Source organism: Haliotis asinina, chromosome 6, assembly GCF_037392515.1.
Source record: "Haliotis asinina isolate JCU_RB_2024 chromosome 6, JCU_Hal_asi_v2, whole genome shotgun sequence".
Taxonomy (NCBI): Eukaryota; Metazoa; Mollusca; class Gastropoda; order Lepetellida; family Haliotidae; genus Haliotis; species Haliotis asinina.
Genome location: NC_090285.1, coordinates 25,119,969 through 25,147,249, shown reverse-complemented (window position 1 = coordinate 25,147,249; position 27,281 = coordinate 25,119,969). Strand labels below are relative to the sequence as shown.

Sequence of the window (27,281 nt, the reverse complement as noted above, 5' to 3'; positions counted from 1 at the left end):
CAACAACACGGAGAAACTACTTATACTCAGTGCCAGGTTAGGACAGTGTTTGCGTGTTGAGGTAATGTGCAAAATACATGCAATATCAAATATAAGATTTTTCCTAGCTTTAGCTAAAAGGAGCAACAAAAAGACCACATACAAATACACTGAGCAGTAAATGAAAGGCAATTTTCGAACAAATGAAATCTTATAAAAGTAAGTGTTCTGATTATGCCTTCTATCTAAACACTTGACCAAAATACAGTTGCGTTTCTTGTGCAGTTCAGTATATATAAGCTATGTAAATGCGCTTCATGACGCATGCGACAGACACGGTGTGTATGAGTAGGCACTTGTTTCAATGTTCTTGTGCTAATTGCTGTCCTTATGATAACAGAAGTGACTCTTAATGAGCCACACGCTTGTCCGAGCGTTCCTGACCAATGAGCTTCATTAATGTGTCTAGCTGACTGTGAATCCCTGGAGAAGGCCAACGGCGTCATCATTGATGCACATGTCGCCGGCGCGACGTTGCTCAATTTGTCGTTATCACAGACCAGGAAAGTGACAATTACGCTAACTAAACCAGTCGTGATGTGTTTGATGCAAGCAAACTCTCTCGCTACCTTAATACATCTTTGTAACTAAGTTTTACATAGCAGAACATTCTCAAAATTGTGTGTCTAGTTATATTTTTGACTGCACAGAATGCCCTACACGCGGTTTTGGATGACATATGTGCCGTCCTGTATGTTCTTATGCTCACAGATAGCTCTGACTTGGGGACAATAGACGATATTGTGTCTTAATTTTCTTGTGTATTAGGACCTTTAAACAGAAACGTAACACCCAGTTGAATGCTTCTATTACTGGTACGAATACCTTAGTTGAACTTGGCCTAACTAGAGACCAACACAAAATACCAATCCGAATGTTTCTGTTGGACTATCTTCAGAAGAACGCAAAATATCAAGTTTAACGTTTCTCCCAGGTCTACCTCAAGGCAACACACATAATACTCAGTTGAATGTTTCTCGTAGTGGTACTACTAAGGCAAACCAACAAAACTCAGTTCAGTGTTTCTTCTAGTGGTACTACTATGGCAAACACACAGAACTTTTAGTTAAATATTTCTCGTAGCGCTTCACTAAGGTACGCACAGAAAATTCAGTTTCTTCTAAGTCTACGTCAAGGCAATGCCCACAAAACCCAGTTGAATGTTTCTCCTAGTGCTACACTAGGGCAAACACACAAAACTCAGTTGAATGTTCCTTTTCGTAGCGCTGCACGAAGACAAACACACAAAAATCAGCTGCATGTTTTTTTTCGAATCGCAAAGCTGAGGTAAACCTACAAAACTCAGTTTAATGTTTCTTCTCGTGGTACTACTAAGGCAAACCCACAAAACCCAGTTGAATGTTTCTTCTAGTGGCACTACCATGGCAAACACACAGATCTTAGTTAAATGTTTTTTTCGTAGCTCTACACTAATGTACACACAGAATACTCATTTAAATGTATCTTCTAGGTCTTCTTCAGGTAACACACACAATACTCAGCTGAATGTTTCTTCTAGTGGTACTACTATGGCAAACACACAAAACCCAGTTGACTGTTTCCTCTTGTGGTACTACTGTGGTTAAGACACAAAACTCAGTTAAATGTTTCTTCTTGTGGTACTACTATGGCAAACCCACAAAACTTAGTTGAATGTTCCTTCTAGTGGTACTACTATGGCAAACACACAGAAGTTAAATGTTTCTCGTAGCGCTTCGCTAAGGTACTCACAGAAAATTCAGTTGAATGTTTTTCCAAGCGCTACAGTAAGGCAAACCTACAAAACCCGGTTGAATGTTTCAAACTATGCTGTTTAATGGCAAACGTTGAACTAAGGTGAATGTTTCTTACTCTAACGCTACCGGAAGGCAAACATAAGCCTCACCTGAATGTTTCTACTAATGATACCGTGAGACTAACATGCAATTCATAGTGTAAGATAGCTCTCACCTCTACGGCGTAATTAGCTTTGTGATATCAATTTCCCCTTTATCAAACCTCACATCGACCCTTCAGGGATGTGTCAGTTTGTGAAGTATTATAAACAGTTTATTCGTAATCTGTTAAACTAAAACTAATGTTTATTTTCCGAGCAACCCACATCACATCTGACTGCTATCCTCTCCCATGTATAAAGGAACTATTCATTCAAAGAAACGGAAGAAGCTTTTACTCGTTACCTATGAGAAGGATGTTAGTCTAGGAGCTATTATCCAGTTCATCTACAAACGGATTTAATTAGATTCCCATGTGAACGTCAGAGGTTGCAATTTGAATCCAATGAGATGAGAAATCGGTGCTTATTTTAGACCGAACGATATGTCACTGACCGAAAAAACTCTCAGTAGCAATAAGTGTGATTAGAATTTTGCTATTATGGGATTTTCATTTCGTTCTTACGGAAGACATTCACGATGGTCATAACATCGCTGGAATACTCCCGTTGTGACGGGAAACCAAACTCAAGTTTATCGATAATGTCCTTGCAGAACATTTAACGGTTTGCAGGAACAACAGCTTCCCTAGAACCTTATCGGAATGGTTTGGTAATCTGGTTATGTGAACAAAATAAATGGTGTATGAAGTGAATGTTTCATATCGCAGCATCAAAAAATGCAAACCACAAAGTGTACTCAGTGTTTATTTGTATAAAACACCATCTCACATTATATGAAACACCATCTATTTATCATCTACCTGGACACAATAGCTTCAAGTTGATAATTGCATTGACCGTTAGTATGTATTTAGATCATGCCCACTGAAATTAAAATCTAAAAGCAAAGCAAAACGTGTTTTGTCTTCGATTTCGTGAAAATAAGGAAGTACAGAGAACACAAGATGAAGGATGCCATACCCGAAAGCCAAATACTTAATTTTGCTATGCTAAAGAACGTTCAGATGCACACATACGCACATGTAATTCTATAAGTCAATCTATTACTTCGTTCACTTGAAAACATGAAAACACTGCATATCTCAATCGCTGAGACAAAGGGTCGCTGCGGCATACGGAGTTATAGAAATCTAAATGACAGACATCACTCACTTATTTATAGGCAAGGCTCTCGTCTCACAGTCGTAGACGTGTTAAATTGTAGTAGACAATGGCTGAAAGTCAAGCTTCCACGTAAAAGAATTACGAAAGGTACCATTTCTTGTGTAAGATATTGATAGTTGTGTTCCTCGAGTCACACCTGGTGGAGGCCCTAAGGTTGCAAGCAGTGGCATGTGAAACCTGTGAGCTTGGGCACGGTGCTAACAGTTCCTTGTTAATACATGCGACCGGGGTTAGCCTGTAATTGTAACAATCACTCGATACTGGCAGCCCAGAGGAATTCCAGATCTGCTCAGGGAGCCGCAGCACTAGTAGAGCATCTCTGTTACCTGTGAAGGAGCCCATTGTTGTTGCCAACATTACGGGAGTTTCTCCACTTTCGTTTGTAATTTTGTTCCCTTGGCTCCGCGGGTACCATTCGATAGCATTTTCCCTTACAAAGAAATGTCGAATTTTGTTTGGCTGGGATCCATTCAAATTTGTTTAGTGTTGGCAAGTACATTTCTATAATTCCCGTCTCGTGTAGTCGAACTGGCATTACACTCACAGCACACACACAGCACAATTTTACATCTCAAATTAATGATGCAAAGCGTCATTCTCTGCTCATTTACGATAACTTCCGGGTTTGAGAGGTACATGGGTAACTAAATTTGCTTTCTATCGTCTCCAAAATGGTTATTCTAACGGCGCCCACTCTCACCAAGACCAAAACCAACATGAATGTTATAGATGTCCAGTGAGATGTCCACTGTAGTGGTCTCTCCAGCACCATGAACAACACGGATCCCAGGGGGGCGATATAGTACCCTTCTGCCTTGGTGAACAAAAAAAAACACTAACACAGACAGATATTGCACCAAGGCATGTCCCCTAAGACCGATACAGATTAATAATATCGGTCGTCATGCGAAGCGATGGTTCCCCGTGACACCTATGTGCTTTTCTTGTCAGCAGTAGGTGTTTTTTACCGTAAGATACCACGCCAGCCGTTTATTTTGATTGTGGCTCGCATGGATTCGCAAGTGAGATGCATCGACGTGCCTGCATAATGCCTTTCATAATCTGTTCTCTCACAAATGTGCTTACAGACAGTTAGTTATAAAGAAGAGTGAAGGATATCATCTTGTCTGCATAATGCCTTTCATAATCTGTTCTCTCACAAATGTGCTTACAGACAGTTAGTGATAAAGAGGAGTGAAGGATATTATCTTGTCTGCATAATGCCTTTCATAATCTGTTCTCTCACAAATGTGCTTACAGACAGTTAGAGATAAAGAGGAGTGAAGGATATCATCTTGTCTGCATAATGCCTTTCATAATCTGTTCTCTCACAAATGTGCTTACAGACAGTTAGTGATAAAGAGGAGTGAAGGATATCATCTTGTCTGCATAATGCCTTTCATAATCTGTTCTCTCACAAATGTGCTTACAGACAGTTAGTGATAAAGAGGAGTGAAGGATATTATCTTGTCTGCATAATGCCTTTCATAATCTGTTCTCTCACAAATGTGCTTACAGACAGTTAGAGATAAAGAGGAGTGAAGGATATCATCTTGTCTGCAGAATGCCTTTCATAATCTGTTCTCTCACAAATGCGCTTACAGACAGTTAGTGATAAAGAGGAGTGAAGGATATCATCTTGTCTGCACAATGCCTTTCATAATCTGTTCTCTCACAAATGTGCTTACAGACAGTTAGAGATAAAGAGGAGTGAAGGATATCATCTTGTCTGCAGAATGCCTTTCATAATCTGTTCTCTCACGAATGCGCTTGCAGACAGTTAGAGATAAAGAGGAGTGAAGGATATCATCTTGTCTGCATGATGCCTTGTGTTATCTGTTGTCTTACATACGCGTTTTTGTTTACAGGCAGTGGGTGCTAAAGAGGAGTGAATGATAAAGAGGAGTGAAGGATATCATCTTGTCTGCATGATGCCTTGTGTTATCTGTTGTCTTACATACGCGTTGGTTTACATACAGTGGATGCTAAAGAGGAGTGAAGGATCTCATCTTGTCTGCATGATGCCTTATGTTATTTGTTAGTTTACAGACAGTGACAGTCTGGAATAGGGTCATCTGATGCACACGGCACAATGGAAAAGCTACAACCCAGACAAGTCTCACAACAAGTCTCACTATGCACAGGCACATCCTTCATGACTACACTAGGCTACAAACATGTAGCACAAACACTTTGTATCTCTCCTAAACACTAACAGATGAACAGATCATCTTAGCCGTAACATTCCAAAGAAACCTTTAAATCACTGCGAAAGACTCATCTATTCACTATTGCCTTTCGGTATAAGCTATATGAACTATTCTTGCTAACAATCAAACAGACTTCACTAAACCAAGCTCACCGAAGCCATCCACACCAAACGACACAAACCCACTCTCAACCGAGACTAAGGATACTTCTGTCCACTCGCCTATGATGCACTCCTCCACCAAGCCCAGTCTACTGTATAAACACTACTTGTATACCACTGGCTTCCATGCCTTTCCTATGTCCAACTCATTATTCTCATCAGCTTACTGCCTAGCCAATTATGTTACTGTGTTGTTTTCTTTGTTACATTGTTTCCCTCAGTGTGTGTGTGCGTGTGTGTGTGTGTGTGTGTGTGTGTGTGTGTGTGTGTGTGTGTGTGCGCGCGTGTGTGTGTAGCGTCGCCCTCACGAATAACAGAAGTTGTTATCCAGAAGTTTGTTCTAAATTGTACTTCCCAACTTCTAACATGCCAAGGAAGTTATAGGCGCCATTTCCTTCCCCAATATTTTCACTGCACCACTGAGCACCTCTACGGTGGGTATTAGGCGCCCTGTAAATGCAATATTATCATTAGATGTATGTTGGACGAGTTACACAACATACTGAACCATATATCCGTATTATCCAATTCATCCATTTCTTACCATTTTCAGACTGCATTCCTAGGAAACGTCAAACACATTGTCAGATACTCATTTATTCATCCAAACATTCATTCACATCGTAGAAGCTACATCCGTTATTTGCCTGCATATATTAGTATCTGGACGTACCCTGCATAAATACCCACATAACTATATCCAGTCTAAGCAACGCACTAATAAATACAACATGTTATGGTGAGAAGCCTTTAAAATACCCAGACTAGTCTGGACTGGAAACATTTACCGTCGCCATTATATCCGCTTTAAGTACACATTACAAAAAAGAGACTGAAATTCGAATGGGAGCAGTAAAGGACTACAAGAAATATGCAAATCAATTGCTGTGATCATGGGTGGTTTTCAGCTTAAGACGACCACTCTTGTAAACATACTCTCTGTACAAGAAGGAAAACCCTTCAACTGTCTCGGAAACATAACACACATGCCTATCAGTCTACCCCTTGATGCACACTGTTGCCACAGTGTCAGACCTCCCAGCCAGATACAACACCTACAGCACAATACACATGCCCCGCTGTACCTCACAACAGTAGGTGCTGGAGCAGACAGTAATAAAGACGCCGTTGAGTAGACACAGGTCCTAGGCTGATCATGAAGTCACTACTTGACGAAGGTCTCTATGGCATTGTAGTCAGAATGCAGGCATTCTTCTAATTAGGCCGTAACAAACTGAATATGCGTTCATCGGGTCGAGTTAATGATGAAGTCCACATGATGGATCCTTCAAAACAATTGTGCGGAAAATGTAAAACCATTTCTAGTCTTAAGAAACCGAAACATTACGTATTTCCGATACACGGTTGTATATCCGATGTCTATGTATTTTGCATTATACGTTTTGTTAGATATATAAGCATACTGTTTTATCTTTCAGTTTCTCAACAACATCTTTTCAGGTTTCACGTTCTTCATCATCGAAGGATATTCCTAAAACCTGTTAGGACCCTACCTACCACACCTTATTGACTCCGTTAGCTCAAGAGAAAATTAAAAGAAATTAGTATTGCCGTCCACCACAGCATCTAAAGGAAATAGCTTTTTGATAACGAAAACTGTATCACACCATACCGTCATCACAATGTCTGTATGCATCTCGATTATATGGCATGACCAAAGAAAGTTAGAACATAACGGAAAATTGGATGGCGCATATTAAATTTGTTTCGGCCTTGTCGCAGAGTACTAATCATTCGACTGAGAGCATGACACTCTCTCAAATACTCATCTTGGTGAAAGTAATTGGTGCTGGTGTCTCGAGAGATCTGCGATCGCTAAAGCGGCTAAATCAAACCTCATTTGGGTTATCGTATTGTGAATCCCTCCGCGTAACAGGTGGACTGCAGCTAGCGATCACGCCAGTCTTCAAGAAAGGGACTTCCTAGCGTAATATGTATGTACTCTACTGGTAACCATATATTCTGGAATTATTTTGGTAACCAACTGTACTGGTTTGAACACTGGTTTTGTCATCAACAAGCAATAAACAAATGGTTAAATACATATCTTTGAACGATTGGGTTCTTCGTAATTTTAAGATATGAAGAAAAGAACGTCCATGTGGTGCTGATCCTACAACAGGAGAAACAATGGACAACTGGGGACGAACTCTAGTGCGATCCGAAGTTAATGTAACCCAAATCACAATACTCGTCAGTGTAGAAGAGTCCTGCGTAATAGGTTTCCAGTGCTGCACATTTTCAAATCAGATTGGCCACCTGAAACCATAAAATGTTACAGCGCTTTATAGTTGTTACGACTTGATGTCATTCATTGACGTCATCCACGGATGTCACAAACTGACTATATGGAGTGAATACTGGGCTTCGTTCAATAGCGTATATTTGTATGGCTGACATGGGTGTGTGTATGTGTGTTGGGGGATGTTGGGGGAGGGTTGTTGTTAACACTGGGATATCCTTTCCACCTCCGAATGCCCATAACCCAACAAATATTGTTTACACCAACTATATCCCTCACTACTGATGCTACACGGGACGACATAGGTATGCAGGATAAACAATTATCATTGTCAAAATGGCACAAATACAATATGTATGAAATACTTCTAATTTTTATCATTTACATCAAGATAGAATATCTATTACAGCACATAACATTCCTTCATAGATGATAACCCTTTGCAAAAGATCTGTGTATTATGTGTTAACAGGACAAATCAAACAATTCATTATCTTTAGAGAAGATAGTTTTATGGAGCTTCTGAATATAAATCAGCACGACGTCAGTACTCTAGATAATTGACAACGAAAATAACCTCTGACGTCAATATATGGCTTGGGTCAATCTAATGAAGTCATCTGATAGAGCACCGATGTGTAGAGGAACATGTCCATGAGAAGTTTACTTGAGCGCCGTCGCCATGGAGTTAGCACTCAGCTACTTTTACACTAGATCAGTTTAGGCTTGGTTGAAAAAAAAACAACACAACAATAAAAAACAACTAAACAACATTGTACTTGCATAATCGAAAATATTAATTGTTCAGAAGCGGCAAAGGTTTATCGCATAGTGATTCTTCAGCACATCTTTGGTACTTGACCATTTCTGGCAAATGAACATGTCACGGTTCAAGTCGTCGATATTGAAATTGCGGCGATTGTTCAGCGGATTAAGCGATTCACCACAATGTGACACCGAAAATGGATTCACATCTTGGAAATAAGATGTACTGCTACGTATTGCTACGGCTGGAAAACGCTTCAGCATCAAGGCTACTGATGCCTTCTTTACTAGACAAGGTCTTCAGACTCCTGGAAACATGTCCAATCAACAAACAACACGACAGAAAGGCAAACAAAGGAACTTTCACAATTTCCGTGGAACCTGTCAGTGATTCATTCTTTGCGGATAACAACCACAGATAAGGCTTGGCATACACACGATCTTCCACGAATAACTGCAATCCAGTCGACGCCCACCGTCAGGACACCCGATCCTTGTATCTAAAATCAGATGGAAGTTAGGACGCCCAACTGTGCCTGGCTGTTGCCAGGACAAACATATCGAGTATTCCAATCACAGTAATCAGCTTTTGTGGCAGCAGCGTTGTGAATTTATGGGGAAATACTTCACGTAAGTCGGATACACTTGAAAAAGTCACGTCTCCGTCCATTTTGTGAGTGACACTGTCGTCCATTTCGCGGGATTGAAGTCACGCGCTGTATTTTAGCATTATGATGATGGTTTTTATTCAATGCATCAGGCGAGTAGTCCCTGTATTTGCAAAAAGTACCGCCAAATTCATTTTTGACAAAGTATTTTGAAGGTATAGGCCGTAATGTAGGAGATGCATGAACGCTAAGAGCTACACGTGTGAGCATTCTATTGTGATAAGGTCAGGAATGTATCTGTCTTACCGCCGTCATCTCATCTGGCCTTTTACCAAGACATTTATAAAAACATATAAAGTTCTACGAATCACGATCGATGTTTCCTATGGATTGCTGAGGGGAACGAGTTTAAAACCTCAACGTTCTGCAAAATATTGCACCTTTTCAGTTTCATGTCAACTCCCGATAACAACTCGAGGAAAACCGACTCTGCTGCTCATTAGGACAAAGTTTCAACACTCATGTCTGCAGAGACTCTCACCCCAGGGAAAATGAAAAGAAGAACACGAATCTAAAGACTAAAAGCCGACAGCGGTGACCTTATCAAACAAATGCATAAAATATTTTCAACAACTTTGTAAGAAAAACAACTTTGGCTTCATAAATGGTGCACAAGCGCGAATATATTTAAATGTATTTTTGAAAACAAAACGAAACTAAAGTTTCTGGTTTCACTTCTTCTTTCAACTGATATACCATGTTCTTAAAACAACAAATAACGAGCGTTCTCCCCCACACTATTTCAGGAACAGGAATGACGACACAGAAGACGTCATCCTGTTTACAATACCATATCAGCTTGCATGTTGCAGTATTATTTCTAACTCTGTAATGTCTTCTTGATTTTATGCATCACACTATGTACTGTTACCATCCACACTTGCATCCTGACTTGAGATAAAAGATTTGCAAAAATAGGGGATACATTCTGAAAAAAAGAATTCAAATTCATTTGATGGTTATGCCTGCTAACAGATACGAAGCTTTGTGGATTTTATAATCAGATGAGTCATTTTAGTATTTTCAGTCCGTGGGAGCACTTATTCCTTGAAAAATGTCTTTTTGACCCTTTGTTGAAAAGCATCATACCTGCATAATGCGTGTTCAGCATGCCAACACTAAGTGGCTGATTCGGTAACCGTCTGACACAGAAAGAGATTTTTGACACGGTTCCCGACAACTAATGGCTCTCAGTGCTCGATGTGCACGTGGTGTGTCTTGTCAATCCTTTGACTGACTTTCACTGCATGTTTGGAAGTCTTGGATCAGACTATTTGTATTTGCCACGACCTCACTACACAGTGACCATCTATCACATTGGAAATAGGTTCGCCATGAGGTCAGACTCCCGCACACGTGTTGGTGTAACAAGTAGGTAACATAGCAACTTGTTATTTATCGTAACGGTCTGTCATTGTCCCGTGCTGTATAACGGTTTTACTGTGACCATTAACAGCGGTCAGTGCACCTGCTACTATTCATTCAGGTACAGTATTGTATTGTTTGGGGGTAAATCTATGCACAACGGTCGAGTAAATGATAATATCATGGTAATATTGGTCATTACTAACAATAAGTCATCTTGTACCCTGTTGTATGCTTCCTGTATGCCAGCATTCCATTACTCAATTAAAAGAAGCTCTATTATAGTGGGGCCTGACATCAACGCGGAGTGCCTGTCAGTAACAGCAACAGTTGCCAAGACCCTCCATGGAAACCATTTACAATGTGATGTAATAAGAAAACAGTGAACTCAATTTAAATGTATAAAGCCAATAAACCTTTAAATCCAACATGATTGGTTTGTCCTGGTTTTCTTCTTTGAGTGTTTGAAATTGAACTGAAATTGAATACGTTCAGTCTCTGACAATAGAGGCAATAATGGCAACGATAACACTTTTAGCTGTTAGTTATTTAGGCAGCCACTCCGTACAATAACACCTCTACTGTTGACATAGTGTGTCCATTCAATATATGCCAGCATTGCAATATCACCGTCTCCAGCGGAATGAGATTAAGGCTCAGCTGGGGACATCACATCATCACATCCATATGCATACTACTGCAGGCAAATTAAGAAACGCATACCAGTTATACAGAATATTATTCACCTCTTCGTTCGACATAAAGTAACATATCATTGGCTCAGTTACTATTTTCATTTCAGTCAGATGCACAATATCCATTCTTATTGCCATCGTTACAAAAATGTATTGAGACGTGACAGTACGTGGGTCTATTACCAACAACGTCAGATGGATTTTTGGTGAAGACTGGTCACGCTCATTCATAATGAAAACCTCCAGTGGCATAAATATTGCACAGAAACTTACAACAGTTTCCGAGCCAGTACCATGTAAAAACATCAAGGTAATCTTGACTTTCGGTACCATCACACGTACATTGTTTCATACCGGGGCTCATTTCCTGACATATACTAGTGTAATGGCATTCGTATATTAATGACAATTAAAGGGTGTCATTCTAGATCTATAATACCTTCGAGATAATGGTTCCTGCTATTTCGTATTGATCCTGGGATGGATCTAGAGTAGCGTTATGTGACAAGATAATACCAAGCATGAAGTAACAATCTTGCACCACTCGTCTGTTCAGAGCATTGTGAAACCACGCCTGTCACTGGAATCATATATCAGTTGGTAACGTACAGCGAGCGTTTATAATACTTAGTGGTATTCTATATTATTTGTGGTCAGATTTAAATTGATATTTAATGACATATTTATTTACTGCTGAGACGACGATTAACATTTACTTCTCTCTCGTAGCTCACCCTACGCCGTTTCTCAGGCCATGCCAAGAAGATGGGAATCCCATTAGCCCCCAGGGACACACTGATCGTGCAACACTTCGCCAGAAGCTGATGAGATATGACGTCCTCATCCTCAGACAATATATCAGTCATCAATGTCAACAATGTGGAGCAAGGGACTCTGGTAGTCCACCTAGCTGCACCGAATACTTTGAACACCTCCACAGGCTCCGCGCCATCCATTGGAGTCTTTCCACGCAATGCCACCGTTTCTTCTCCTTTGTCTACTAAGCACCTTCATCGTCTGGTTATCCAAACATTATTCCTGACTTGTTTATTATGAATCTGTTTATTATTAGTGATATACATATACCAGGTGACCACAGAATGATTATCTCGAGTTGGTTCCCAGTCCTTACTCAGGCAAACGTCTGTACATGTGCTCTAGTGTTTATACAGAGGAAGATGGGTTCCTCTTTAGCAGAAGTGCGATGCTAACAGGCCAGTGTGAAGTGTTGTACAGACGGAGTACCCATCCGTCCGAAACTAGGTGAAACTATTTTCATAATCCAAATCCATGATTGCTTGTTTGTGACTGAAGACCTTTTTATATTTTCAGAGGCAAATTCTGCCTTCTTTCGACACAAAAGATTGTTCGGCTGTGAAAACGAGGTGTTTTTATTTGTCTCCACAGCAGGTGAAAAGTGACAGCAATGCAACGTAACATCGCAACCAGTAGATAGACCAAACCAAAGACCCGAGCTGCGAAAGTACAGTTTAGACTTTTGTGACCTATGTCACATTCTTTGGGTAAACGTTTTGGCTTGAAATGAGTGTTCATAGTACATAGCATGTATAAGGTACAATGGGATTTGCTGACTCAACATGAAATGGAGATGTAAGAACAGTTTAGGAAATTTGATATTTGCAAATATCAAGTTTCAACAAACTGTTCTTACACCTCCATAACTTAGAAAAGCAATTGATTTATATGTTGATAACTGACACTAGATGCAGATGCCAGTCATTTGTATGCGAAATCCTGGCAAGACATTGAGGGCCATCGTAAGAGTTGATAGTTGACATCCATCGCCTGTCAGCCATTAACTAGCGACGTTAATGACCAGCAACGCTCAGGTGGACAGTACAGGCAGATAGGTGAGTCATTACGACAGTCAGTGACAATCAGGGTCAAGGATGCAATTGCATTTGGCAAGGATTATACTCAATATTGACACAGTGACAGGTAGTTGATTTTGATGAGATTTCTTGAGGATTGCTAGGATCTTGAAAATGAAAGCACGTGTTTACGTCATTCGGCCATATTTTTCAGCGCTATATGATATAAATTTTTTTACTACGTTCGCTTCTTTGAATAAACTAGTTTCCCGTTTGTTTTGCAATTTGGTTTGCCATGTGATTAGTCCTTGAGGGTCATTTACTCAGATTGTAAGTTAAAGTGAGTAAGTTTGGATACGTACCTTAGCTATGGTTAATAATACAGTAACAAGTTCGGATTAGAGCCTCCAGAGAGTAACACGTCAGATGGATACTTGGCGCTATATAAATGAATCATACATTATTAATATGAAAAATGTGGGATGTGGCGATGTTTTTCCGTGTGTTTAGAACACACAGGGTTATGCCAATCCTCAGCTACACAACACAAAGATTAGTGCCGCTGTTGATGATCTGGTCCACTCCTGTTTTAAGTAACCAGTAAACCTGTTTGGGCATAATGTCCTAACTGTTCTCGATGGCATGTGAGTCGGAAAGAAACGGAACAGGGACAGGATCTATAATCCATCATCCATGTTCCATGATCCATGCAATAATGACAGGCAATCATCCTGGTCAGCCTGGTGCTGGACTCCTACTGGAGGCCTATTAAACCTAGTGTTCCCACAAGGGTCTCTGGCATTGTAAGAGCTAAGTCCGTACCAGCAGCGATGATACATAGTTACCAACTGTCTACATCTGCCGTAACTCTCCTATCATTCAACCGATCAAGCCCCTGTATTTTATGAAGTAATTACTTCTCCTTTGAACATACTCAGACTGATGAGGTCGAGAAGGTCACTCGAAGCAATGCTGAACCCAAAGCACTTTAAATAATGCTTTTCTATCTATTTATGAGAAAGAGTGAGTGTTTGATGGTGTCTATATTTACACAGTGATCCTAGCTCGTTCGGAAGGTTTCCATATCACAGGCGCGTGTCTAACAGTGAAGTAATGTAACTCCCATGAAACATCGCATCATGGCCACCTACAATCGTAACCGACGAATGATCAAACACTGTCATACCCCAATTGCAATACGTATCAAACTGCATCCTTTTCAGAAGCTTTGATTGTCACAGACAGATCAGAATTATAAGTGCCTATAACACGGGCACATAGATCTGAATTGTATATAACTATATCATAGATAGATCGACACAGCCCTGTTATTGCCATGCTCATAATGAAACGTGGCCGTTAACATTTCAGCAGAATTATAAGTACTTATAACACGGGCACATAGATCTGAATTGTATATAACTATATCATAGATAGATCGACGCAGCCCTGTTATTGCCATGCTCATAATGAAACGTGGCCGTTAACATTTCAGCAGAATTATAAGTACTTATAACACGGACACATAGATATGAATTATATATAACTATATCATAGATAGATCGACACAGCCCTGTTATTGCCATGCTCATAATGAAACGTGGCCGTTAACATTTCAGCAGAATTATAAGTACTTATAACACGGACACATAGATCTGAATTGTATATAACTATATCATAGATAGATCGACGCAGCCCTGTTATTGCCATGCTCATAATGAAACGTGGCCGTTAACATTTCAGCAGAATTATAAGTACTTATAACACGGACACATAGATATGAATTATATATAACTATATCATAGATAGATCGACACAGCCCTGTTATTGCCATGCTCATAATGAAACGTGGCCGTTAACATTTCAGCAGAATTATAAGTACTTATAACACGGACACATAGATCTGAATTGTATATAACTATATCATAGATAGATCGACACAGCCCTGTTATTGCCATGCTCATAATGAAACGTGGCCGTTAACATTTCAGCAGAATTATAAGTACTTATAACACGGACACATAGATCTGAATTGTATATAACTATATCATAGATAGATCGACACAGCCCTGTTATTGCCATGCTCATAATGAAACGTGGCCGTTAACATTTCAGCAGAATTATAAGTACTTATAACACGGACACATAGATATGAATTGTATATAACTATATCATAGATAGATCGACACAGCCCTGTTATTGCCATGCTCATAATGAAACGTGGCCGTTAACATGTAAGGAGTGGTAAATATAGACATGTAAACATTACTGGTCTAGTATATATCTAAACCTATGAAGGAGTCGACATATTAAATTCAAGTCTTTTGGAGGCTTTCAGAAGCGATACACATAAAGTAGAGAAGTTATGGACGTCGACTTCTATGTTTTTCACCCCGTGTTGGAGTAAGAATATTCCCCGAAATGTCGTATTCCTCAGATAGAGCAGTTGACATTCATACATTCTTGTCGCTGAGTGAAATGCATCCATATCAATTATTGATGACGTCATATTTCAGTGTTATACAAGTAAGGATGAGTAACTACAATGTATGCAGCTTGACCGAATTTTCGTTGTACATCATAGTGGTGATGGGTAAAGTCTAGATCTCGATCCTCAATCCTTGTTTTGAATCCGGTTGAAATATCAACTTTTGTAGTAGGTGTGATTTCTTTTTTATGCAAATCCATCCTCGATGTTACTTGATCATATCCAAAATAAACAGCTACTTCTTCGTTTTGATGATGCCGATGACGACTACAACTGCAACTTCTACCACGTCTAAAGGTCTTGTTGTTGTTGATGATGGCGATGATGATGATGATGATGATGATGATGATGATGATGTTGATGATGATGCAAAAGGACCATGGATACTATTGTAAAAGTCAACACACAATTTACCATTCACGTCGCCTTCAAGAGAAAGGCCATCGGGGTCTCCCGCCAACGTTCGTAAACAGGAGTGATCATCTTTCTTCTGTTAATAGTTCCTGTCTGCACAGATGCTATGATAACATGCGGCCTAAGTAACGAGTTCCGTGATAAAAGCGTGTCAGAGTCAGCCGGGCTACTTTTCGTATGTATACCTGCACACCTGTTATCATTCTTCACAACGGCGTCTACTCCATTTCCTACATCAGCTACTCCCAAACATATGATATGAACCAATTTAATAGCATGCACAATTCCATCGAGATAGTGTTCAGTGAAAACCACGGCACTGTTTCATTAAGAGATGATTCATTTGATGTGTCGACTCTGATAAGGTGAAAATGATGTTTCACAGTTCGGTCAAGTCAGTAGACGTTTCTTGACAAGAATTGAACTTAAGTGTAAGCATGGGGTTTGTCTTACCATTGTTAGTAATGGATTATTGTCTTCCAAGATAAACTTACTGTTGGGTGAAATTACAGATTAATAGTGTGCCTACAGTTCTTGTTTATAGATGCAAGGTTCAAGACGTTTTTAGAGCTTCATGTTATGCCTCGACATAGAATGAGTAAACAGCGTCATCACTAGGCATAAACAGGCATTGAAAAACACTAGGGAATAACCAGCCAATATTACGACAAGGTTTATAGTCAGTGAGTAAGATGAAGTCCCCCTTTCAACAGTACTTTACATGCTAGCGTGTCAGAATAACATGACATGAAAGTCCGAAGGAACACTTGTAAAGTATCGACATTAGCGAAACCAGACTAAACGGGAGCTGAGAAACCAGGTTAACGATCACAGGCAATATTGAAATCGAATTAACGATAACTGGATTCTGGCAATGGTACAAACACATCAGTACAGAGTGTATAATGGCGTTTTACACGACCTCACCTCTGGTCAGGTGCGTATTATATGTGAAATTCAAACAAAGTATAACGTTGTGAAGCCATCACCTGACGTGACGTCAAGTTGAAGATGACTCTCTTTGAAATAGTATGACCTGAAACACCTGTACAACTTGAAGTACAAACCCCTTAAACACTGGAGTGAATTTAGTTTTGTGCATCCTTTTAGCAATATTCCAGCAACAGCAGAAATGGGTTTCACGCTGTGTGTCCATTTGGGGAATCGAACTCAGGTCTTCACCGTGAAGAGCGAACGCTCTAACCACTAGCCTACTCCATGCCCCAGGTCACTGGAGTATTGTGGATGAATAGCAAAAATACTTCATAGTACCTGGCTAGGTGTGGTCTTATATTGACCGAGGCTAACTTTTCCTCAACCTTTATTGACCGAGGCTAACTTTTCCTCAACCTTTATTGACCGAGGCTAACTTTTCCTCAACCTTTATTGACCGAGGCTAACTTTTCCTCAGTCATTTTAAAATCGGTTATTGTCATAGCATCTTCCTTGTCACATCCAGTGTCTTGACGCATGGTGAGTCACTGTCTCTGTGTCATCATTGTGACATTTCTTTCTCGTGTCCTATGCACCAACTACGCTCATATTTTACGGTCAGCAATATCAGTTTAAGTGACACGCTGGCCTCCACAGAACCTTTGAGCGTTCACCCCATAGAACGAAGACATCTTTAAGTGACGGTTAGAAGCTGAAATGATGACGAAGCACCCGTTTCATAGACAGACAACATCGTTATTGCAAAATAAGCGACGTTTCTGTATAGATCCTAACACCGTTATCATGCAAACCATTTATAATGGTGGTTTATTTTGAAACTCAAGATGCACTCACGACAGTTCTGTCCCGAGCAGCTCTACACTGACAGTTAAAATCCTGAGTACATTTAACGCTGGTAATTATCACATCTGATTCCAGTTCTCATGTGTTTGACAACTTTCCCATAATCGTAACCCATGCATGGCTAACGCGGTCAGTGTAACACGCGTAACTGAATCACATCAAAGACGCAAAAAACACCAAGCAGAGATGTAATAAACTAGGAAAGAGCCAATGAAGATCCCACATACACCTTTCTCAAATACGCTGCTAGTGCATTAGTGTTGAAGATATTTCGTTGTCGTGTTCATGTTGGCTTTTTTATGCTTTCAGAACACATTGATGACGAGAACGAACCTACCGTGAGTTTCTTTCATTCATATTAACATTGAAACAGATATGCCACAGGTGCAAACTCAATCACTGCAATAAATTGTTGGAAATAAACCAGCATTGGGGTGGCGACGAAGCAGCTTAAGGATGGCAGGCATTACCATCTCTTTCAAGATGCTTGAGTCCGGCTTTAGTTGATGATTGTGATACTGGCATTCCTTCGACAGATGGATCATCTGATCATATCTTAAGTACTAAAGCTCTGTGTTGTGACTACTTGGTGCAGTGAAGCTTACTGATGTTCGACTGACATACGCACCACTAGAAGTAACGATAAGCCAGGTAATGTTGGAAACTTTGAAACGTAGAAGACCAAATTCGGGATATTCGTGAGTACAGTGTCTATATGACGGTGCAACACGCTCATCATGACTGAATAATATTTGGGCACTGTCGCACACATCTATTTGTCTGACGTTTCTCTAGTGAAGCATCTCAGAATTCATTCCGCATTTTTATAGAGCATGTTCGACAATGTCAGTGTTAATATTGTGTGAAATGTTATACCAAATTGGCCCATGCTCACTTTTTCAAATGAGGGCACTCTGAACGAGGGCCATGCTTTTGGTTTTGACTGACAGGGTCTTTCATAGTATGTTGCAGAATATAAAACCGAATGAAATCACTAAGTCTTAACTTTCCGTCACGTTTCAAAAAGACTTGGTCTTCCACAATCCCTGCGTGTCGTACAAAACGACTAAAGGCATCGGGTAATCAGGCTTGCGGAGTTAGTTGACACTTGTAATCGTTTTCCAATCACTGGATTGTCTGGACCAGACTGGACTACATTTGCATTTACATATAGCTGGAATATTGCATAGTGCGGCGTTAAACAACAAACCTATTACACCAACCCATTTGACATAAACATTCAAAGTTGTCGAACTCTTCCTTGCTCTTTGCGCCTTAGATTTGGCTCGTTTACTGCAGAACACTCCTGACAATCAGAGTAATTCACAAAGGCCGAAGAATTTGGGAGTCTTCACATTCTCCAAAATATATCACTGGGACATTCACTCTCTGGGTTACGTGTGGACAAGCGTCATAAACTGAAAATGAGCCTAACAAACTTGAGCCTAACAAAACTGCTAGGATTATCCGGAACATCGTGGTACACTGGTTTAGTTTATCTTGTAAAATAATGTGAAAGAGTGACCACCGGCCTAACACCAAATGTCTGACAGACCAGGTGTGTCATCCTACCCCAACGACTTACCACACAGCTGATTTTCCTTGGAGTCAGGTGTTACGTGCCAATGAGGCACTAAAGTTGAAAAATGGCCGTATGGGCAATACCTACATCCCTACGTGACCCCTGTGACAGGGATGTCAATCATATTAAGTAGGGTTTCTAATAGTCTATGGGGGTTCACCTGGGAGAGTAAGACACAGGTGCGAACAAGACCACAAACCAATGTAAGTTGCCATTTACGTTGACGATAAATGCCTACGAAAGACTTGCTGTCAAGAAGTCAGTTGATACTAGGCAAGGGCCACATTAATCGTGAGACGGAGAGACCTTTACCCAGTTTGGCACATGACGGCTCCAACCACGGGGGAGTTACGGAAAACTGCCGGAATAGTCATGAATAATTAATGCTATTTTCATTGTAAAATATGAATCTGTATATAGACTTCCATGAGGGAAAGTGTGAGGAATATAGTTCCACACAATCTCCGTGAAAAGGTCTAGCATGTGGTAGTTATCACATCTATTAACGGATATAACGTAGTTCACTGTTTGTAATAAATACCTCCCTGGACACCGACGGAATAGCATTTCATGATGGTTTCATGCGCTGGCGGTATCAGAAAGAATACTTACAGACTTCTTTTTGCGATGGAAACTAAAAACACACAACAGATAACTGTCACACGATGTCACATGCCCCTTTCTGAACACTATGAATATGCCGATAGAGGATCATAATAGAAACAAACGTATATTTACATTTTCCGAAATCAGGCACAATATTTCACAACCTATCACCACACGGCGATAAGAAGGTTAATTGTCTGGTGACAATTGTTTTCCTCGGAAACAGAGTAGAATAATAGACCGTATATGTGTACTGAATACTATCACTGCATTATCGGTCAACGCAGACATGCCATTTCGTACAGTAACATGTATCATGCAGGCTGGTGGCGAAACATGGCAAAGAAGAAATACACATTTGAATGAAATGTATTCGATACGAACATGATAATGGTGGACTAGCTTTGCCCCAAGGCTGTACTGAATGCTGATGTATAATAATTATATTCTCCAATGAGGCAAAGCAGATACAGTCTGTTATTTATTAATGTTTGTAAATTATCAGTGAAATTATCAATGTTTAGCTTGGATACTTCTGCAAGTCTAGTTGTGGAATTTTGAAAGATTTCGGCTACTGCCATCAGTCGTTTAACAATCTGGAAAGATATTTCAAGCGTATACTTTCTTAAGCTCGGCAGTTTGTCCTGCTGCACGTGGATACAACAGTCTGTGACACCATGTAATGGACTTTCAGGGTTTTGTTCTCGTTACATTCTGGTACGCTAGTTGCGTACAAGCCCGCTGACAATGCTACCGGTTGTATCGTTGAACACAATGGCTGTTGTTGGTTTATTTAAGTTTTCTCATTATTGGTTCACAAAAACCGGAAGGTTTCAAGAACACTTACGTCAATGTATCTAATAATAGGTTCTCTGAGGCCAGAACATGATAGACACACAGACGTGATTGACACAGGTGAATTCGTATTATTATTTTCAGCTGCATACTTTCTAAAGATAAAATGACTTTCATTAAAATTGTCAAAATCAGAGAACATCTAAAAGGGCTTGTACCAATTTCTTACGAAGTTACATCAGTGACTCTGACTTGCACTGCAGGTCAGATCGTACATCTAAGTGCATATATATCAAGGTGATACATTATCAGATTGCAGGTAAGTCACCTACCTGATTTACCGACGCCTCGTAGTCCCAGTACAGCTATATTGACATCCTTTCCCCCGTTGCCGTAGCGGGGACCGTGTGCTTTATCGTCCATATTCCGCCACGTGCACGGAGTTAGCAGAACTGAAGCAGACGATATCTGCTCATCTCGTCTGCTCGCCTCAACTGACGGCATTCGCTGCGCGGCTGTTTGTTTTGATGTGGTGGTCGCTGTTATTACCTAATTGACTCGTCAGCTTCCTAATAAACACCAGCTAATCTCAGTCCCGGAAGATCATGCCGAGTATCCGTTGGTCCTCTTTGGAAGACAAGTGGGAAATGAATTAGAGATACGAAATGAGACCATGTAGGTGGACTGTGGACCAAACCGGGATATGTAATTTAAGGTTAAGGGTTTATTTATTCATTTATTGAGAGAGAGAGAGAGAGAGAGAGAGAGAGAGAGAGAGAGAAAGAGAGAGAGAGGAGGAATGTCTCTTTGCATGTATACAGTGGTGGCTGTCAAAACCGGCATTTGTCCAATCCAGCAAGTTGTACGTATATCACCAGCTCTACATTACAGCACATTGTCTAAACCAGACTATTTCTTCAGTCCCGGTGAGTGCCGGTTTAGGCAGCTTCCACTGTATGTATGTCCGTACGTGCGCGAAAGGCGTGCATGCGTGCGTTCTTATGTATATGAGCGAGTGAGTGAATTTAGTTTTACGCCGCATTTAGCATTTTTCCAGTAATAACACGGGGGAACACCAGAAATGAGCTTCAGACATTGTGCCCATACTGGGAATCGAACCCGGGTCTTCAACTGGACCTGCGACGCTTAACCACTATATATGTATGTATGTGTGTGTATGTGTGTGTGTGTGTGTGTGTTTGTGTGTGTGTGTGTGTGTGTGTGTGTGTGTGTGTGTGTGTGTGTGTGTGTGTGTGTGTGTGTGTGTGTGTGTGTGTGTGTGTGTGTGTGTGTGTGTGTGTGTGTGTATGTGTATGTGTATATATGTACCCTCGTGTTACGGGTGGGTAGGTGGGTGGATGAGGGATGGATGAATGGAGCACGGCATAAATACGTGTCAATATCAGATCTGTATTGTAATGAGGCTGCTGAAGGAAAGCGGCGACAGAGAGACTCACTTTTTTATCTCGACATGTAACAAGTGAACCTATAAGGACACATGCAGGAAATCCAGTATACACGGAGACAGTGGTCAGTACTGACACTCTTTCATGTTGTTTCCGTCAAGGAAATGCGGACATTATGGGACTCGTGACACGACATCTCGTTTTAGAGTGAGCGAGTGTCAACGTTGCTTTGAATGTGGTTTCGTTTGCACCAAAGCGTGTCAGCTGGATGTTGGCGGAGCAGGTAACGCCTTCTCCTTTCATGTGAAACATCATCACTTTGTACGACGCGGTCAAGCGTTGCACGTGTTTCGAAAGTGAACGTCTTTGTTCGGATTAACTTGAATGATGTCACCACAGCAGATTCAACTGTTGGTTACTCGGTTACTGTCTTGCTTGCTTATATTTTCTTGTTGATGCTATATGGCTGCGGCCTCTAAATAATCGAGTCTAGACCAGACAATCCAGTGATCAACATCTTGTGCATCGATCTAAGCAACTAGCATACGATAATATATGTCAATCAAGTCAACGAAGATGACCACTCGACCCCGTTAGTAGCTTCTTAAGGCAAGTATGAGTTACCGAAGACCACCTCCAATAAATATCTTTAATTTCTTTGACGCATCTGTAGCAAAATGCTTACCTTAGCCGCAGCAACAAGTGTTTGTTCTCTGTCCTGTCGTAGGTGTTTTATATTTAACGTTTGACTTTGGACATCCATCATGAATCATGACGATGGCTACACACCTACATATACGGTATCTGATGCCAATATACTGACACCATCGATAAACATTCAAGTCTGCAGCTGTCGCTACATTTGCTAGCGGGTGAGTGAGTGAGTTAACATCATAACCAATGGGGCAATGTTGTGGTCATGTCGTAATGCAACAAGTTAACATTAAACATCTGAATTAAACATTGAGGTTGGTGTAACATTTTAGGTATAAAACAAACCAGATGTGAGTCTGTTTAGTTTTACGCCTCACCCAGCAATATTCCAGCTCTATGGCGGCGGTCTGAAAATAATCGAGTCTGAACCAGACAATCCAGTGATCAACAGCATGGGCATCGATCTACGCAGTTGGGAACCGATGTCAGCGAAGTCAGTGAGCCTGACGATCCCATCCCGTTCGTAGCCTCATAAGAAAAGCATAGTCGCCTTTTATGGCACGCATGAGTTGCTGAAGGCCTATTCTACCCTGGATCTTCACGGGTCAAACCAGATGTAGATTCAATCGGTTTCAGTAGACTACTTTATATACATTCAGATTATGCTATAGACACCTGTCAACCGATACTTGACCGCCTTAATAGAATGGATAGTAAAGATGCTGACCGTCCGTCTGTTTATGCATGAACCCCAGCAGGATAATGTGCACCACTTCGTTGGTGGCTGTGCAAAATGTTTATCAATATTAAGATATCAGAGAAATTAAGCCATCGAGAATATCACACACTTCAATTTCAATGGGGGCATTTGTTACAAGCAAATGTTACTCTGTCAGTATTGATTTCCTAATCACTTTTCAAATAACGTATATACTGGACAAAGAAAGAAAAGCAAGTTTAAAAAACTAAAATCTGGTGAAAGAAGGCGTTCATGTTTGTCTTCCATTGAAAAACTCCACAAAAATAGAGCTGTGTTTGTTTTGCTTTTCAGTATAATTATTTCGATAATGTCAATATAAATTGCATAAAATTGCTCTTGATACTATTTGTGATATTTACGAGAGACGTCCAAATGTCCGTGGCCACCAAAATAGGACTGTAGCACATCTTTTCTTTACCAAGTGACTCTTGAATGTTTGTGGTCGGGCTGAAGGATAACATAAACTGAGTCTCACCCTGGCTTGAATTATACTTTCGGCCTTACCCATATTCATCAGGCAAATTTTCAACAATTTGTTATTAAGGGTAGCCATACCTAGATATAGCCTTCACATCTTTGTGTTATCCATCTTACATGTTAACTTTAAACAAGTCTCAAACATCAGAACCTGTTTCTCAGTTAACTCTGTTGTCGCTCTTTCTCACTCCATCAGGGTACAAAAGTCCCACAAACTTTCAAAGTCAATTTTGACCAACCATACTTTTTAATAGTAGTATTTTTGTTATTTTAAATTCTGTTTAAATCTTTCTACCATCGGCGGCTGAAGGGATGGTGCAAATCCAGCTAGGGTCTATGTAGGTAGCAAAAGTAATGTAAGTCACCATGGCCTTTGGTTTGGTGATTTACCTTTAGTTGTTGGCGACGTCTCGACGTGTTTTATATTGCATTGTCCAAATAGTGCTATTAGTTTTAACTTTCCACAATAGTTTTAATGTGGTTGTGATATCCTTGTTGTTTGACTTTCCTTTGGCGACAGTTTTTTTCCTACAATACTCTTATTCCATTTAATCTCAAACATGTTCTCGTCATAATATGTCTGAAACACTGCCAATGTAACGTTAAATATAAACTCACTCACGCATTCTATCAGCTTTCTTGTTTGTATTCACGAAAATGTATGCAATCTGTAACTGACTATGAAAAATGACATTGCTCTAACCACTGATTATACAAATCAACACATACATTTCACCTAACTATCGTATATCTTGCCGTCGTCATGCAACACCAGACTCACCATTTACTGGGTATGAGTGTTGACATTTTACGAACGCTTCTCGATGCCATAATTGCAATGACTGTATGAAAGTTGTTGCTGTTTAACTCCCACCCGACATACTCTGGCTTTGTGCTGTCGGTCAGTAAATGATTGAATCGGAACTTGACAATCCCCTGATGGTAGAGCAGTATACGTAATTCATACCACGTTGTGTACCAAGTGTGTTAGACAGCTTGGCAATCCGATCCCCTTCGTCGCGTCTTACGACAATCATTGGCTGTTGAAACGTACATACATCTGGTAATATGAAACACAATTTTTAACAAAGCTTGGTGAACAATAACAGGAAAGGTACACATATACTCTAATAACAACCCTAATCACGTACATTTCAGGAGCATTTTTTGTATTATTTACGTCCCAACTAAGATGCTAAGTGCTAAGAGAATCATATCCCGTTCTTTTTGGAAATGCTCACAATATGTGCTGAATAACATAAAAATAAAACAATCTTCATCTAGAATACACTTTAATTTTCAAAAAGCTACGTATGCCAGTGGCAACGATTTATTGAGAATGAGTGGAAAATGTTCTAACCCTGACTCCTCTCAGTTGTAGTAGTCTATAGCCAATCAAGGTTTGGAATAAACCGAAACATGGACTTATTCACTGCGAAATCCAATTATATAGCTTAAAACATACCAATCACCAATCACAATACACAGAAGCTGCTCCTTGAATTGAATGCACCTGGACACGTAGTCTCATTTAATCCAGCTGGCTTGGGTGAGAGTGTATCTAGGTGTTTGGGATTTTACGGACGTACCATTCATTTTGGATAAAATAGACTCTCTACTCCATTTGGACTTCATTTACGAAACATTAAAGATTGCAGGAGGAAATAGTGAGGTGTACCTGCTGTCGGTGTATATACATATATGTTTCAATCGTGTATCTTCAGGGAGAAATGATTTCAGTTCTATATATATATATGTGTGTGTGTCTATGTGTCTTTGTGTGTGTCTGTCTGTCTCTCTCTCTCTGTCCGTGTGTATCTCTCTCTGTGTGTTTGTGTTTGTGTAAATAGAGAACCGAGGAGCCTTGGGGAGTCGAAACGTGTTTATTGCACAGAGAATAACTAAGATATGAAAATACAAGATTTGGTGAAAGCAAGGGCCTGTACAACGTTGTATCTGTGCTCATGGTGTCCATACGTTTTACTGACCACGTACTGCTTCACTGTCCCACAATTTACTTGAACCTGAATATTGACATTCTTCTCCATCAAATTTAGTACATTTTGCACGACCATGCTTTGATGATTTTCAAGCATATCATTGTTCAATGCCATTTTATGTTGTTAATCGTGTGTACGTCTCACCTTTCCATTAGATCATTCCATGATTTGCAGTTCAATAAATGAAAATGTAATGTGGCAGTATGTGTATTGCTTAACTTCTTATGAGGAGTATATAAAACGTGTGTAACAAGTCCCTGATATGAAATGAACAGAACATACACGAAGCTGGTTGTATGTTTCTCATCAACATTTTACCCTGTTGATAGCAGCAAGCGTGTCGTTAGTTGCTTCGCCTTGACCTTGGATCACCCCTGGGATACGATAACAGCTAACCTTACCGCGGCCCAACCGGTTGTGACAATTAAAACACAACGGCACTGATAGTCGGCGTACTTGGGATTACTAAGTTTTTTGTTGAAAACGACCGCTCACCAAAACCGCGACCGTAGGTACATTGTGGGTAATGTGTCTGAGGCCGGAGCACTCTCCTAGAACACAGGAGAAGAGAGAAGTTGCAGGGGGCCTTTACGCCTTCAATGCGTTTTGTCACACATGTTTAATACATGTATAGCAACAATCGTCTCGGCCGAGGGACTGTTGCGGACACTTGAAACATGATAGTCATGTTCGCATTGCACTAACAAAAGAAGGCGTCCCATCCCTTGTGTCTGCAAACATGTTTATCAGCAATGTTTATCAGACCATAACGTAACTTTATCGGCACGTAACTGACAAATTTTGTACAGAATATAATATATAACTGACGCTCAAATAGTCATTGATAGGAATTGTACCTATATGTTGGTATAAGGCAACATTTCACATGGTCCGATTGTAATCTGAGAACGGTCATCTTGTGTTCAATTGTCTATACCGTGTCACGAAAATAACCCAACTAATTTGTGCGTGTCATCCTTAATATTTTATACTCTCGTGAACATAAATTACTATATGCTGATTAGATTAAAACGTTTATGGTATTTATTATCTGAGCCAGCATCAGACCATCTTTCTCCAACATTGGCACTTGTAAAAACAGGTGGAGCCAATCTGAAGATAGAATACATCACTGATGCCAGTGGCTTCATTCATATATCAGTTCTTGCAGTTTATTGTGGTTAAGCTTTCATCTGTGCATCAAATAACCCATGATCACAATGCCTGAAAAAATCCAGATATC

At 40.2% G+C, this 27,281-nt stretch overlaps 1 protein-coding gene across 2 annotated transcripts in view; it reads right to left on the bottom strand.

Annotated features, from left to right (window-relative positions):
• The window catches only part of LOC137287013 (ras-like protein family member 11A), a 62,743-nt gene extending 41,509 nt beyond the window's left edge, over positions 1 to 21,234 (bottom strand). The window contains exon 1 of one of the 2 annotated variants that reach the window (XM_067819094.1): positions 21,074 to 21,234. In XM_067819094.1, the coding sequence (XP_067675195.1) occupies positions 21,074 to 21,164 (91 nt within the window). In that variant the 5' untranslated portion in view covers positions 21,165 to 21,234. The remainder of the gene's footprint in view (positions 1 to 21,073) is intronic. The other variant, XM_067819093.1, reaches the window with a different exon arrangement.
• Positions 21,235 to 27,281: the final 6,047 nt, after the last annotated feature.